Below are 16147 nucleotides of genomic sequence, written 5' to 3' on the forward strand. Positions count from 1 at the left end.
ATGTGGGACTGTCATATGTGGGACTGTCATATGTGGGACTGTCATATGTGAGACTGTCATATGTGGGACTGTCATATGTGAGACTGTCATATGTGGGACTGTCATATGTGGGACTGTCATATGTGGGACTGTCATATGTGAGACTGTCATATGTGAGACTGTCATATGTGAGACTGTCATATGTGGGACTGTCATATGTGAGACTGTCATATGTGAGACTGTCATATGTGGGACTGTCATATGTGGGACTGTCATATGTGGGACTGTCATATGTGAGACTGTCATATGTGAGACTGTCATATGTGGGACTGTCATATGTGAGACTGTCATATGTGAGACTGTCATATGTGAGACTGTCATATGTGGGACTGTCATATGTGGGACTGTCATATGTGGGACTGTCATATGTGAGACTGTCATATGTGGGACTGTCATATGTGAGACTGTCATATGTGAGACTGTCATATGTGGGACTGTCATATGTGGGACTGTCATATGTGAGACTGTCATATGTGAACATTGCACATGGTGGTATGTTGCACCAAGCGGTGTACTTTTTGATACATTTGTGGAGTCTGTGTGTGTGTCTGTGTGTGTGTGTGTGTGTGTGTGTGTGTGTGTGTGTGTGTGGCTGTGTGTGTCTGTGTGTGTGTGTGTGTGTGTGGCTGTGTGGCTGTCTGTGGCAGGGGTTGTGTGCGGTGAAACACGTGTCTCATGAGAGGCCCGCGGGAGTGGGGTACATTAGCCTAGAGTCTTGACAAGTATGGTGAATCTGTACTGTAGACTTTAATGAATTGATTGATCGAATTATTGTAGAGAGCAAGTTCTGAGCAGGCTACAAACCCATCTCCCAAGTTTGCCCGTCTGTTGGCTCAGGGTCAGAGCCCATCTTCTCAATGATGGAAGTCTTGTCAATGGTGGCATTAGAAACACGCGATGTACATTAGAAACACGTGACGTACATATGACAAGCGCCGTACATTAGAGACACCCGCTGTACATTAGAAACACGTGACGTACATTAGAGACACACGACGTACATTAGAGACACCCGCCGTACATTAGAGACACCCGCCGTACATTAGAAACACGCGACGTACATTAGAAACACGTGACGTACATTAGAGACACGCGACGTATATATGACATGCGCCGTACATTAGAAACACGCGACGTACATTAGAAACACGTGACGTACATTAGAGACACGCGACGTATATATGACATGCGCCGTACATTAGAAACACGTGACGTACATTAGAAACACGTGACGTACATTAGAGACACGCGACGTATATATGACATGCGCCGTACATTAGAAACACGCGACGTACATTAGAAACACGTGACGTACATTAGAGACACGCGACGTATATATGACATGCGCCGTACATTAGAAACACGCGACGTACATTAGAGACACCCGCCGTACATTAGAAACACGCGAGGTACATATGACACACGCCGTACATTAGTGACACCCGCCGTACATTAGAAACAAGCGACGTACATATGACATGCACCGTACATTATCTCATGCGGCGTACATATGCCACAAATTGTCCCCAGCTGGAGGTGATGTGTCGGCGAGTGCTGGGCCCCGTGTTCGACGAGAGCCTCCCGCCCAAGACGGTGAGCGTCATGTTGTTTGACAAACTCTCCGAGCCGGGCTCTCTCATGCTGATGGAGGTCGTGCGCAACACCATCTGGTCCATCAACCCCCTGACCTGCACCGCCTCGCCCCTCACAGAGCCTGACCTGACCCTGAGGCTGGAGGTCATCGGGAGCAAGCTCATCATGTGCTGTATGTCGCAGTTCATCAAGTGAGTTACGTTGGTTCACGTACTGCTGGTTCATCAAGTTCTGTTGGTTCACGTACTGGTGGTTCATCAAGTTACGTTGGTTCACGTACTGGTGGTTCATCAAGTTACGTTGGTTCACGTACTTGCACCATTCCGTTATACTCCGTACCTCCACCCCCCTTCTTACTATCTCTCCCCCCAGGCAATCACCCAGTAATCACGGCGTACTCACCTATCTCTCCCCCCAGGCAATCACCCAGTAATCACGGCGTACTCACCTATCTCTCCCCCCAGGCAATCACCCAGTAATCACGGCGTACTCACCTAACTCTCCCCCCAGGCAATCACCCAGTAATCACGGCGTACTCACCTATCTCTCCCCCCAGGCAATCACCCGGTAATCACGGCGTACTCACCTATCTCTCCCCCCAGGCAATCACCCGGTAATCACGACCTACTCGCCTATCTCTCCCCCAAGCACCGCCAGTAACACCCAGTAATCACAACTCACCTTCCCCACCCCCCAGGACCCGCCAGTACTCCACCAGTACTCACCTCTATCTCTACCCCCAGTACTCACCTCTATCTCTACCCCCAGTACTCACCTCTATCTCTACCCCCAGGACCCGCCAGTACTCCCCCAGTACTCACCTAGTAATCATGACTCACCTTCTGTACCCTCTATCTTTCCCCCAGGTACCCCCAGTACTCACCTAGTACTCATCCAGTAATCTCGACTTATTCACCTTCTGTACCCCCTATCTCTCTACCCCCAGCACTCACCCAGTAATCACCTATCTCTCTACCCCCAGTAGGCTACTCACCCAGTAATCACCTATCTCTCTACCCCCAGTACTCACCCAGTAATCACCTATCTCTCTACCCCCAGTACTCACCCAGTAATCACCTATCTCTCTACCCTCAGTACTCGCCCAGTAATCACCTATCTCTCTACCCCCAGATATCGCCAGTACTCACCCAATCTGCTGCTGAGCCTGGGAGAGGGAGAGGCGGAGGACGACGACCTGACCCACATCTCCACGGAGCAGAGGAGGGAGTACGAGGAGAGGAGAGAGAGGAAGCGCAAGCAGGAGGAGGAGAGGAAGATGAGAGAGGAGGCCAAGAGGCTGAAGAGAGAGCAGGAAGCGAAGGAACGACAGGAGAGGAGGGCAGCGGAGGAGGCTAAGAGGGAGGAGGAACGAAAGAAGAAAGCAGAGAGGAAAGAGAAAGCTGAAGCTGAGAAGACAAAAGAAGGTGAGGCAGAAACGGATACGCCGAAAAATGATGAGAAAGTGAAAGAAGAAACAGGCGAGGAAGGAAGTGAGCCCATGGAGACAGACGACAGACCGAAAGGACGAAGGAGGTCGAGAAAGTCGACCTGTGAGGAGGAGGAGACAGCAGAGGTCAAGGACTCCGATACTGGTGGCGACGCCCACGCCGGCCAGGAGGAAGATGGTGGGAAAAGTGCTCGCTCCAAACGATCGTCGTCGAGGATATCACGGAAATAGTTGTTGGTCACTTGTCCTATTTTCTTTGTACTTTTCTTTTTCCTTTCACGTGTCATTTACTGGACTTTGCTAGTCCCAGTTTGATGACATTTCTGTTGCCCACGTTTAGCTGTACATGAATCGTGTGGTAAGGTCCATTCATTGGTTTCATTAAACTACTGAAGACAGAAAACGCTTCTCATTCACGAATTGTTGTTATTTATTGTCATTATATATAGGCCTACATAGTGACATTGTCAGTGCAATTGAAATGATCTGCTGCATTTAAAAAAATTTTAATTGGGCAAACATAGAATGCTCTGAGAACAGGGGGATCTTACTTGTGAATGCAGAGATCTAGATCTAGATTTTATTGGAAGGAAGATCAGTGCTTGGCAGCCTTTTTATAGTGGCGGCCATTCTCCAGTGCTTAGGCTATGAATTCACAACTGAATGGTGGTGGGTTTAAACCGTGTCAGGGTCAGGGACCGAACATTGTGTCCTTGGGAAGAAAAGCACCTTACATTGTGTCTTTACGTTGTGTGTCCTTACATTGTGTCCTTACATTGTGTCCTTACAGGAACTGTCCTCCCTTCACCCAACCCAGGTGAGATTGGGTACCTGGCTGCAGACAGCAAAAGATCTTGTCAGTTAGTGAACCAAAAGAGCACTCAATTGGCTGCTTGCACTGTATGCTTCCCCGGGAAGCCCAACATGTTTCTGCATGTTCTAGTTCTCGGGTCTCCTGGGGGAATAATGTGAGAGGCATCTTGACGATATCAGGTGCTCATCTAAATATAGATTGTAAAATTGCTTAGAGCTCACTGTTGACCTGAGCAATTAAGTTTTGTGAAGAAACTGTTACTATTTATAAAACCCTTACGTACTATCCAAATAATAAGCCATGGGTAACGAAAGAACTGAAAGATCTTATAAAAGAAAAAGGGAAAGCCTTTAGAAGTAATAACATGAATGAAATGTACTTGATATCTAAAAAAATTAAAAGAAAGATTGCTCATTGTGAACAAGCGTACAAAACTAGAATTGAGAGCGAATTTCAGACAAATAATATGAGGAATATGTGGTCCTCTTTGAAAAAAATAACGGGTTATACTGCAGCGAGAGAGAGTGTGCAAGTAAAACATGAAAGAGACTATGTGAATGAGCTAAACAACTTTTATTGTCGTTTCGACTGTTTTGATTTTGAGAATGAGCAGCGTGATCTTAAACAGAGGCTAAGTAGTAAGAGACGAGTTGAGCAGGGAGGAGTGTGTTGAGCTCAGTGAGCGGAGTGTTAAAAAGAAATTTCAAAGTGTAAACATAAACAAAGCCTGTGGTCCAGACAGAGTAAAAGGGAGAGTGTTAAGAACTTGTTGTGAGCAACTGGCCCCGATATTTACCTTCATTTTTAACCTGACCCTACACAAAAACTACATTCCTACAATATGGAAAACATCGGAGGTAATACCAATACCAAAAAAGCCTTGACTTAAGACCAGTCGCTCTTACATCCATTGCTTTCAAGTGCCTTGAAAAATTGATCCTCTCTAATATTCTAGGCCGTGTTCATGGAAATCTCGATCCATTCCAGTTTGCATACAAACAAGAGAGGAACGTAGAAGATGCTGTACTTGTTTTTTGTGACTCTATACTGAAACACCTTGAAACATCTAAAACGTATACGAGGGTACTTTTTGTAGATTTTTCCTCAGCATTTAATACAATTCAACCGCATATTGTCATTGAAAAACTTGTGAGTCTGAGAGTTAGTCATCATATCGCAGCATGGGTCCTGGAATTGTTGACAGGCAGACCACAATATGTGAAGCTAAACAACACAAAATCTGACACAATTCTTTGTAACACCGGCGGTCCTCAGGGGTGTGTTTTGTCACCAGTTTTGTATACTATATATACCAACGATCATAGAAGTATGTATAAAAAACAACACGCTTAATTAAGTTTGAAGATGACTCCGCTATTATTGGATTAATAAACCTTGATGAAAAAGAGTATTTCGAAGAAATATGTAGGTTTTTAAATGGTGCAACTCAAATTTTCTAAAAGTGAACCTCTCAAAAACAAAGGAAATGATTTTTGATTTTAGAAGAGAAAAACCAACAATCCCACCACTCGTAATTGAACAAGAAACTATTGAAATCACGGATTCATACAAATATCTTGGCCTTACAATAGACAACAAATTTACATGGCAAAACCACGTAAACAATATCGTTAAAAAGGTAAATCAGAGGCTGTACTTTCTGAGGAAACTAAAGTCTTTCAATCTGAATCCATCCGTCCTTCAGATTTTCTACACCACCACAATAGAAACTTTGATAAATTTTGGTATCACTTGCTATGGTAGCAATCTGGGAAGGCAGCACTTTATAAAAATATAAACAAGTTGATAAGAAGGGCATCAAGAACAATTGGTAGAGACCAAAGTAACTTTGACTATCTGCACAAGACAAACGTTCTAAAAAAGGCGGAAATAATGCTTAGTGACCATAGCCACCCACTGACATCGGAATTTCAACTATCAACCCGCAGTAAACGATACATTTCCAAAAAAGCAAGAACAGACATAGAAATTCATTCGTACCAACTGCAGTGAGGTTACTGAACACACAGTGCTACAAATGAAACAGAGAGAGAGAGAGAGAGAATGAATGTGTTACGGAGCGGGTTGTCCCAGCCCGTGAGACATGTATTTACTTGGCATAATGTCCTGTCTTGTTGTGCGTTTGCGAGAGTGCACCTTTAAGTCTAACTTTTGTAACGTCTACTGCCATTGTTAACGACCAAGACAAATTTCTCCCTGCGAGATGAATAAAGATTGTCATTGTCATTGTCATTGTCACATTGTCATTGTCACAGTCATCGTCATTGTCACATTGTCATTGTCATTGTCATTGTCATTGTCGTTGTCATTGTCAATGCGCTATTGTACAAATGACATTTTTTAACATTTACAGCCAACGCCAACTTTTGCCACCTTTATGACTCATTATGAGGCTAAAGTTTTCGTAGCACCCTCCTACACGTACACGTATTTCCCTGAAATGACAGTAACAGCTACACGTTCACTGTGATGCCCCGCAGACAGACAGACAGACGTACTCCATAAAATTTCTCCCCCACCCAAAATCCAACTCAGGTCTCCTGCATGCGACAGTAAAGCATGTTTAAGTGAGGGGGGCACAGAGGAAAAAAATGACCTAGATAAGAAGAAAAAGACGTGAAATACGGAACTCACAGAGAAGAAAAAGACGTGAAATACGGAACTCACAGAGAAGAAAAAGACGTGAAATACGGAACTCACAGAGAAGAAAAAGACGTGAAATACGGAACTCACAGATAAGAAGAAAAAGACGTGAAATACGGAACTCACAGAGAAGAAAAAGACGTGAAATACTCACAGACTTTGGGGGACCGTGGCCCGTCAAGACCCAACTTTATTCAACAAAAATGAAAGTAGTAAAGTAGATCTAGAGCATGACCCCAAAACAAACTGTACAACTTTTTGTCGAAATATCTGACACAGAACTCGTACAAGAATGTTGTAATTTGGAACAGATATATTCATTCAAAAGGATTTTGTTTGACATAAAATTCACAAAGAAGAAATGTATTTTTGAAAATGGAAATTGGAAATGGCTTTTATAAATAAATGCAAAATACACCAATTTAACCCTATCCGTACGTCGTGTTTTACTATCGTATCCATACGACGTGGGGAACTCTGTGCCACCACTTTCAAAGAGGAAAATTACTCGTTAATTTGATCCGTACATTTTGCATAGCAGTCTGTCAAAATGATTTTTTGAGAAATATTGAAAGTTTCAAAGAGATCTTCGTACTAGAAGTATTCCTAGCCTCTGCGTTTGTTGCCTTTTTTGGTCCAAAGTTGCCACAAAAAGTGACAAAAGTTGCCAAAAAACTTGCCGTTATTTTTCAAGCTTTCAAGTCTCTGTGACGACGTTTATTATATAGCATGTTGACAGAGGTAACTTAATCTAAAGCACCAGCATTTCTTGTGCTCTGTTTTAAGCATCCAGAATATCATGTGTAGTCACCCACAAGGTAAATACGTGAAAAATAAAGATTTCACAATAGAATCAGGGTTGGAGATTTTTTTGATTTTTTAAATAAAAATTTAAAAAACCGATTTTTTAAATTTAAATCAAGATTTTTAAAATTTAAATCAAATTTTTCTGATTAAAAAAAAAATGTTGACACAGTTTGGGATTTTTGGTTGCTAAAAGTATGTTCTTTTAGTGCAAAATGCATTGTATTTATTAATTTAAGCAACTGCAAAAGAAAGCCTTAATCTGCTATATCAGTGAATTATGGCTACAGAGAAAAAATGAAGAAAATGTCAGTCTAAAAGGAAGGGGGGGGGGGGGGGGAATTATGCATAGATAAACTTGCGTTTTATTACAGTGTGTGTGTGAGCACGCGCTTGTGTTTGTCTAAAAAGAAAATGTTAATTTCAAAAGAAAAAAAAAAGTAAATTGAATACTGTATTATTTTACAGTGACGGGGGAAAGCAGACTTTTAAGCATGATTATGTTAGTCTACTAAACCTTATATCTGTTTTATAAAACCAAGGAAAGGAATTCTGAATGTTTGAAGATGTAAAAACAGAATACATTTTTTAAAAAGTGATTTAAATCACTGATTTTTATTTTAAAAATCAAGTTGATTAAAATATTTAAAAAATCAACTGATTTAAATCAACCCAGCTCCGATTTCAATTATGGAAAAAAAAGTAAATTGAATACTGTATTATTTTACAGTGAAAGGTGGGAAAGCAGACTTTTAAGCATGATTATATTAGTCTACTTAACCTTATATCTGTTTTATGAAACCAAGGAAAGGAATTCTGAATGTTGAAATGTGTAAAAACTGAATAAAAATAAATTTTTGAAAAAGTGATTTAAATCACTGATTTTTATTTAAAAAATCAACTGATTTAAATCAACCCAACCCTGAATGGAATGAAATCAAAATTAGAACAGCACGGATAAATAACCACTAAAATTAACAAATTAGGGCGCGTGTCCACCTATCCAAAGATTGGCTGTTTTAACTCTAAACGTGCGTAATTCAAGAAAAAGTAGGCCTGCAGGATACCACATGTAAATTATGGAATCACACACAATTGGGGTGTGCCAGTGTCGGCATTGGGTTTTGGCGGAGACACGCTCCAACATAACACATTTATATTTTTAAAAGGGTAGGAACAGCATCAAATTATGACATTACGCTGTATCAAAAAAAAGAAAAACAAATCGTCAGAACAATTTTAGAAAAATTAACACAACAAATAAAAACACAACAAAGAGGGAAAAATAAAAGACAGACAGCAATAGAAATAGCATGTACTGTACTGTACTTATATTCTCTGCAGGAAAATAGATACACATGGACATCTCAAAACTTATCAAAATACAGGTCTAATATGTTAGGAAGTAGCTTTGTTGTTTTGTCTTTTTGGAAAAATGTAAAAATCGCGATTCGTGGACCAAAAAATGCCAAAAATGGCGGCCGCGACAAACGCAGATGCTAGTTATTCTAAAATGTGAAGAATACAACCCAAAGGGCATACAGATAGGGTTAAAAGATCTTGTAAGGAAAGTCATGAAATGATTCATTTGGTTTTTTTTATTTTAAAAATCTAATCTTTCCATTCCTGTAGCCTTTAAACAATAATTTTTTTCTCCTACGGAGATTAAAAAAATATTTTTAAATTCTGAAATTCCGAGAACCAATGGTCTATATAATTATGTGCTCCTTTGGACTCTACACATTTTTAGCGTGTCATTCGTAACGTTCAGTGGAAGCTAAACACAAGGATCCCCTCAACGATGAGTAGGCCTACCCAAAGCCACACACACACACACACACACACACACACACACACACACACACACACACACACTGTACACCTTACAGTATGGAGCTGTGTCTAGAGACAACAGGGTAGGAGGAGGTAGGCCAAATAGACAGCTTCGGCGGAGCTGATACAACCGGAATCTAGTTTTGGGCTTTGCCAAGGAACCAAATAAATGCCGCAGAGGAGATTTTTTATGTTCATGCTTTTCAACACAATGGAGGAATCATGAACACGTTGCTATCCTCTGATACTGATAGCTTCGCCAACAGGAAAATGTGGTACAGTTGTAGATGAAGATCTGCCTTGAGAATACAGACTGCTGAGATGTAGGAAAGTCCTAGCTGCAGACATTGTCTACGTACAGACGTCTCGTGGGGCTCATCTATCTATGGAATTCTGCACCCTGGTGACGTTTAATGTGAACAGTGTGTGTTGGACATTGGGTGGTCATTTTGTATTTGTCTGGGGATTTTTCGTTCCGATTCTCTACAGGACAGGTCGTAACTGATAGACCATTTCCAGCCTTGACATCAAAGGAGACCCTAAGGGCACTCTAACTTTCGTAATTGTGCCAAACTTACGCAATGAGTTGGTGGTGAGGAAACGTTCAAAACAAAAAGCACTCTGCTCTTTTTAATCATGATCTCAGCGAGCAGCCAAAGGAAACTTGAGATAAACTATCTGCAAACTTCTGTTGGTCTGTTAGAAATTAGACTACTGCAGTTTGCAATAAGGCGCAATCGTTGGGCGTTTAGTGGTAGGCCTCCTAATGCGAACTAGTGCGTCATCATCTGTCTTGCTACAAAAATGGGGACATCACTGAAAATGGTTGTTGTTGTTTTTATGCGCTATGTAGAAAAAAACTTTGGTGGATTTATCTACAATTAATATCAGACAAATTCCTTTTGATTTCCAAAAGTTGGGTACAAATTGGAAATGAAAAACTTCAGTGTGCAGGAAAATATTAAAGAAAAAATGTGTACAGTTTTGTTAGGATCACTCTGTACATGTAAACCTTGACTTCTTCAGCAAAACCCAGGTTTGAGAGTGTGTGTCTAAGTGTATGTTTACTACTGGTGCAAGAATCACTGCAGTTACAGATATATTCTATAGCGTTTGAGAGTGTGCCCATTGAACACGCAAAAATCTGTCCTCTTGCTCAACTGGGATTACTAAGACAGTAAGAATGTTGTTTCTGGACAGACCACCATGGACAAACTTCTCTCACCTCACAGATACATTGTACAGTGGAGTCCACTTCAACCAAAACCTCACGGCACTTATATAGGCCTACCACCTTTTCGTGTTGTTAATGCCGTAAAACCTTTACTAAACTCAAACTAGAGCAAAACCTGCGGCAGACAAACCATGAATGGTGTGGGCGGACACCATTGTGATAGAGATCTATTAATAGACTCTAGACACACTGCGAGGGAAATGTCACTTGTCGAACAGCTACAGAAAAACTGGTGGACTCTCTCCCACGACAACATGAACAGTTCAGTAGGCCTACATACAACGACGGGAAACCTGGTGTCGCACTCACCAATGACACAGCTAAAAACAAACACTTGACATTCAAAGCTATTTGCAGGGTAATATATGCATATTATATATATACGATCACAATATACCGGAATGTAATATATGCGTACATTCCATCAATATACCTGTATGTAATATATGCGTACATTCCATCAATATACCTGTATGTAATATATGCATACACTCCATCAATATACCTGTATGTAATATATGCGTACATTCCATCAATATACCTGTATGTAATATATGCATACATTCCATCAATATACCTGTATGTAATATATGCATACATTCTATCAATATACCTGTATGTAATATATGCATACATTCCATCTATATACCTGTATGTAATATATGCATACATTCCATCAATATACCTGTATGTAATATATGCGTACATTCCATCAATATACCGCTATGTAATATATGCATATATTCCATCAATATACCTGTATGTAATATATGCATAATTTAATATATGCGTACATTCCATCAATATACCTGTATGTAATATATGCATACATTCCATCAATATACCTGTATGTAATATATGCATACATTCCATCAATATACCTGTATGTAATATATGCATATATTCCATCAATATACCTGTATGTAATATATGCATAATATAATATATGCGTACATTCCATCAATATACCTGTATGTAATATATGCATACATTCCATCAATATACCTGTATGTAATATATGCATAATATATGCGTACATTCCATCAATATACCTGTATGTAATATATGCATACATTCCATCAATATACCTGTATGTAATATATGCATACATTCCATCAATATACCTGTATGTAATATATGCATAATATATGCGTACATTCCATCAATATACCTGTATGTAATATATGCATACATTCCATCAATATACCTGTATGTAATATATGCATACATTCCATCAATATACCTGTATGTAATATATGCATATATTCCATCAATATACCTGTATGTAATATATGCATAATATAATATATGCGTACATTCCATCAATATACCTGTATGTAATATATGCATACATTCCATCAATATACCTGTATGTAATATATGCATAATATATGCGTACATTCCATCAATATACCTGTATGTAATATATGCATACATTCCATCAATATACCTGTATGTAATATATGCATACATTCCATCAATATACCTGTATGTAATATATGCATAATATATGCGTACATTCCATCAATATACCTGTATGTAATATATGCATACATTCCATCAATATACCTGTATGTAATATATGCATAATATATGCGTACATTCCATCAATATACCTGTATGTAATATATGCGTACATTCCATCAATATACCTGTATGTAATATATGCATACATTCCATCAATATACCTGTATGTAATATATGCATACATTCCATCAATATACCTGTATGTAATATATGCATACATTCCATCAATATACCTGTATGTAATATATGCATACATTCCATCAATATACCGCTATGTAATATATGCATACATTCCATCAATATACCTGTATGTAATATATGCGTACATTCCATCAATATACCTGTATGTAATATATGCATACATTCCATCAATATACCTGTATGTAATATATGCGTACATTCCATCAATATACCTGTATGTAATATATGCATACATTCCATCAATATACCTGTATGTAATATATGCGTACATTCCATCAATATACCTGTATGTAATATATGCATACATTCCATCAATATACCTGTATGTAATATGTGCGTACATTCCATCAATAGATGACAGAGGGGTAACTAACAGGGAAATCCACAGCACAAGAACCCACAGCGACGGACACAGCGACGGACACAGCGACGGACACAGCGACGGACACAGCAACGGACACAGCGACGGACAGTTGTGCAGACAATCACACTTCACAGGCCCAGTGTAAGCACGTCACCTTTCACCCCAGTATCTCCACACACGAGACATGAGTCGGAGAACACTTCTAGCACACATCAGCAAACACACACAGGGAATATGACCTAACTAATGGAACACTCCTAGCACACATCAGCAAACACACACAGGGAATATGACCTAATGGGACACTCCTAGCACACATCAGCAAACACACACAGGGAATATGACCTAACTAATGGGAGCAGATTACGGCCCATTACCACACATTCCACCACACACCTTCAATAATTCTACATTTTGATTTTGAATAATCTCTGTTCAAATTGAAACAAAACAAAAATTTTTAATAAGAAAAACGTATAATTTAGCTGGGGGGTGGGGGGTGGGGGTGTACAAAGATGAAAGATGCGGAGTATCTAAAGCTCACAGAGTAAATGATGAAGGAAAGGAGCATTGAAGATTCCACCATCAACGAAAGAGGGTGCACAGGTGAATAAATACAACAGGTAAACAAATACAACAACAGGTGACCCCAACAGGTGACCCACGCCAACAGCAACTCGGGACCATTTGTGCAAGTTGTTCAAGTTCCAGAAGACCAAAAGAAAATCCCTGCCTGAAACCCACAAAGAAATTCTTTCTTTTTTTGGTTTCTACAAAAACATCCCTGAGGACAATCTGATTGCTTCGCACAAAGCACACAGTCACAGAACGTTCCTCAGCCCTACAATATAATATATTATATATTTATATATATATATATATATATATATATATATATATATATATATATATATATATATATATATATATATATATATATATATATAATATATGATCAAAACATCAGGTAACATTCTTTACCAGCAAAAATATGTAAAGTCCAAGTTCTTGACAAGTTTAGAACAATAACAATAATAACAACAACAACAATAATAACAACAACAACAATAATAACAATATGTCGGACAATAACCAAAGCATCTACAGAGGAACGTTTCTAAATTAGGCAAAAAAACAATAACAAAAAGAAATGAGAGTTAGCTCTGTAGCCGTTAGCGTGACTTGTAACCTGACTTGTGACTTGTAGCGTGACTTGTGACTTGTAGTGTGACTTGTGACTTGTAGTGTGACTTGTGACTTGTAGTGTGACTTGTGACTTGTAGTGTGACTTGTGACTTGTAGTGTGACTTGTAGCATGACTTGTGACTTGTAGCATGACTTGTGACTTGTAGTGTGACTTGTGACTTGTAGTGTGACTTGTGACTTGTAGTGTGACTTGTGACTTGTAGCGTGACTTGTGACTTTGTAGCATGACTTGTGACTTGTAGCATGACTTGTGACTTGTAGCATGACTTGTGACTTGTAGTGCGACTTGTACACGTGTAGATCTACCGTCTCTCATACACAACGACAATACACGTGTACCGTCACTCATACACAACGACAATACACGTGTACCGTCACTCATACACAACGACAATACACGTGTAGATCTACCGTCTCTCATACACAACGACAATACACGTGTACCGTCTCTCATACACAACGACAATACACGTGTACCGTCACTCATACACAACGACAATACACGTGTAGATCTACCGTCTCTCATACACAACGACAATACACGTGTACCGTCACTCATACACAACGACAATACATGTGTAGATCTACCGTCTCTCATACACAACGACAATACACGTGTACCGTCTCTCATACACAACGACAATACACGTGTACTGTCACTCATACACAACGACAATACACGTGTAGATCTACCGTCTCTCATACACAACGACAATACACCTGTAGATCTACCGTCTCTCATACACAACGACAATACACCTGTAGATCTACCGTCTCTCATACACAACGACAATACACGTGTAGATCTACCGTCTGTGGTACACAACGACAATACACGTGTAGATCTACCGTCTGTGGTACACAACGACAATACACGTGTAGATCTACCGTCTGTGGTTAGCTTCTTTTTATACGTATTTGACTGTGGACCTTTCTGAGCAGTCACTTCCTTGGCTGCACCTGCTACCATGAAATGTTCAGGTTGAGTAGCCTACAATATCCAACGACAACAGAGTTATTCTCTTCTGGCTTTATCCGTTTCCTACTCACGATGCTAGGTGGCTTTTTTTAAAGACTGCCACGAGCCTGTTTCTTCCACAAAGTGACAGTATGTATAGCACAGGAGCAATACACACCTTCAACAAGCTGCAAATACGTCCTTCTTGCATGACACAGAAACCAGGTTGGAAAGACGGGTCAGCATCTAAATCGTCAATATAATCAGAACTTTCTGCAATACCACATCTTTGGGGACTCATGGACCTAATGAAAATTTTACTAGTAGAAAATATTTTAAAAAGTGAATGTTTATAATTATAAGCTTACAAATGAGCTAAGATACCATCACTTTATGGGTGCATGAACATCAAACGCTGAAAGCAAAGATGGAATTTACAGCATAGGTACCAGAACAACACGTGTCGACTTGAACTTGAACTAATGGTAAGGAAGCGCATAAAAGTCCCTCAATGACTCAGCGAGAAAGAATCAGCAAGACCATTAAAGATGAAATGAGACACATCCCCCTCATTTACAAGTGAGAAAACAAAAAGAAACAACTCATACCGTGGCGTATACGGTCATATGCCTCCGTATATATTCTCACAAAGGGGCGTAACAAGACATATGCCTCTATGTGAGATGCAGTTTCCTGCCCGTGAGCTATAGGGCTAAATGTTTTTTGCTCATAACTCCGCCATTTTTAAATCTAGATCTATCGATACGCCGTTTTGAGAGAACATAGATCTCACTACCGGACATACCATGGTGGTGTTAACTCAAAACCGCTATTTTGACGATAGGGCGACGACATGTACACACCAACAAACAGACATGTACACACCAACAAACAGACATGTACACACCAACAAACAGACATGTACACACCAACAAACAGACAAAGAGTTTCACAAATTTCTCTCAAGGCACCAATAAGTCAAGGTCAGTCCCACAATGACACAACAAGAGGATCTGTCACGGAACAACAGCAAATCTGTGGGTGTGTGTGTGTGTGTGTGTGTATGTGTATGTGAGTGTGTATGTGAGTGTGTATGTGTGTGTGTGTGTGTATGTGAGTGTGTGTTGCAAGTGTGTGCATGCGTGTGTCTGTTTGTGTGTGTGCGTTTGTCTGTCTGATGTGAAGGAAATGGCGACAAATGATGCACACAGATCCACACATTTCTCATTTTCTTTTTAAAAAATAACGATTTTCTTCTTCAATGTCAGAGTTTTTACACCCCTCTCGACACAATTTAGATCATTTAGAAGGCGGGCTTCCCTCAGACCCCCCGGTCAATGTCAGCCCGGGCTGAGAGACACAACGTCCCCACAAGCTTCCCTCAGACCCCCCGGTCAATGTCAGCCCGGCCTGAGAGACACAACGTCCCCACAAGCTTCCTTCAGACCCCCCGGTCAATGTCA

At 40.1% G+C, this 16147-nt stretch overlaps 2 protein-coding genes across 15 annotated transcripts in view; one reads left to right on the forward strand and one right to left on the reverse strand.

Moving 5' to 3' along the window:
• LOC101847243 (inner centromere protein) overlaps positions 1 to 3492 on the forward strand; it is a 14442-nt gene extending 10950 nt beyond the window's left edge. For both annotated transcript variants that reach the window (XM_005113172.3, XM_005113171.3), the window contains exons 5-6: positions 1570 to 1823; positions 2764 to 3492. In XM_005113172.3, the coding sequence (XP_005113229.1) occupies positions 1570 to 1823; positions 2764 to 3310 (801 nt within the window). In that variant the 3' untranslated portion in view covers positions 3311 to 3492. The remainder of the gene's footprint in view (positions 1 to 1569; positions 1824 to 2763) is intronic.
• Positions 3493 to 10774: 7282 nt separating this feature from the next.
• On the reverse strand, positions 10775 to 13379 carry LOC118479062. Of its 13 annotated transcripts, none has more exons than XM_035973668.1 (6): positions 12498 to 13379; positions 12225 to 12425; positions 11843 to 11914; positions 11481 to 11795; positions 11215 to 11433; positions 10775 to 11126 (listed from the first exon to the last, which is right to left on the reverse strand). In XM_035973668.1, exons 1-6 carry the CDS (start codon positions 12502 to 12504, stop codon positions 10801 to 10803), a joined length of 1140 nt encoding a protein of 379 aa, XP_035829561.1. In that variant the 5' UTR covers positions 12505 to 13379; the 3' UTR covers positions 10775 to 10800. The 13 variants fall into 13 exon arrangements, with proteins under 13 accessions (XP_035829561.1, XP_035829562.1, XP_035829560.1 ...); XM_035973669.1 differs by having other exon boundaries at positions 12225 to 12410; positions 12483 to 13379; XM_035973667.1 differs by having other exon boundaries at positions 11481 to 11522; positions 11559 to 11795; positions 12225 to 13379.
• Positions 13380 to 16147: the final 2768 nt, after the last annotated feature.

Source organism: Aplysia californica, unplaced genomic scaffold (assembly GCF_000002075.1).
Source record: "Aplysia californica isolate F4 #8 unplaced genomic scaffold, AplCal3.0 scaffold01681, whole genome shotgun sequence".
Lineage (NCBI taxonomy): Eukaryota > Metazoa > Mollusca > Gastropoda > Aplysiida > Aplysiidae > Aplysia > Aplysia californica.

Coding starts and splice junctions, on each gene's coding strand:
- LOC118479062 (XM_035973665.1), bottom strand. CDS start 12,504: ATGGAATGTACGCACATATTACATACAGGTATATTGATGGAATGTATG. Junction 11,434..11,480: donor TATGCATATATTACATACAG/GTATATTGATGG, acceptor TATTACATACAG/GTATATTGATGGAATGTATG. Junction 11,127..11,214: donor TATTGATGGAATGTACGCAT/ATATTAAATTAT, acceptor GAATGTACGCAT/ATATTACATACAGGTATATT.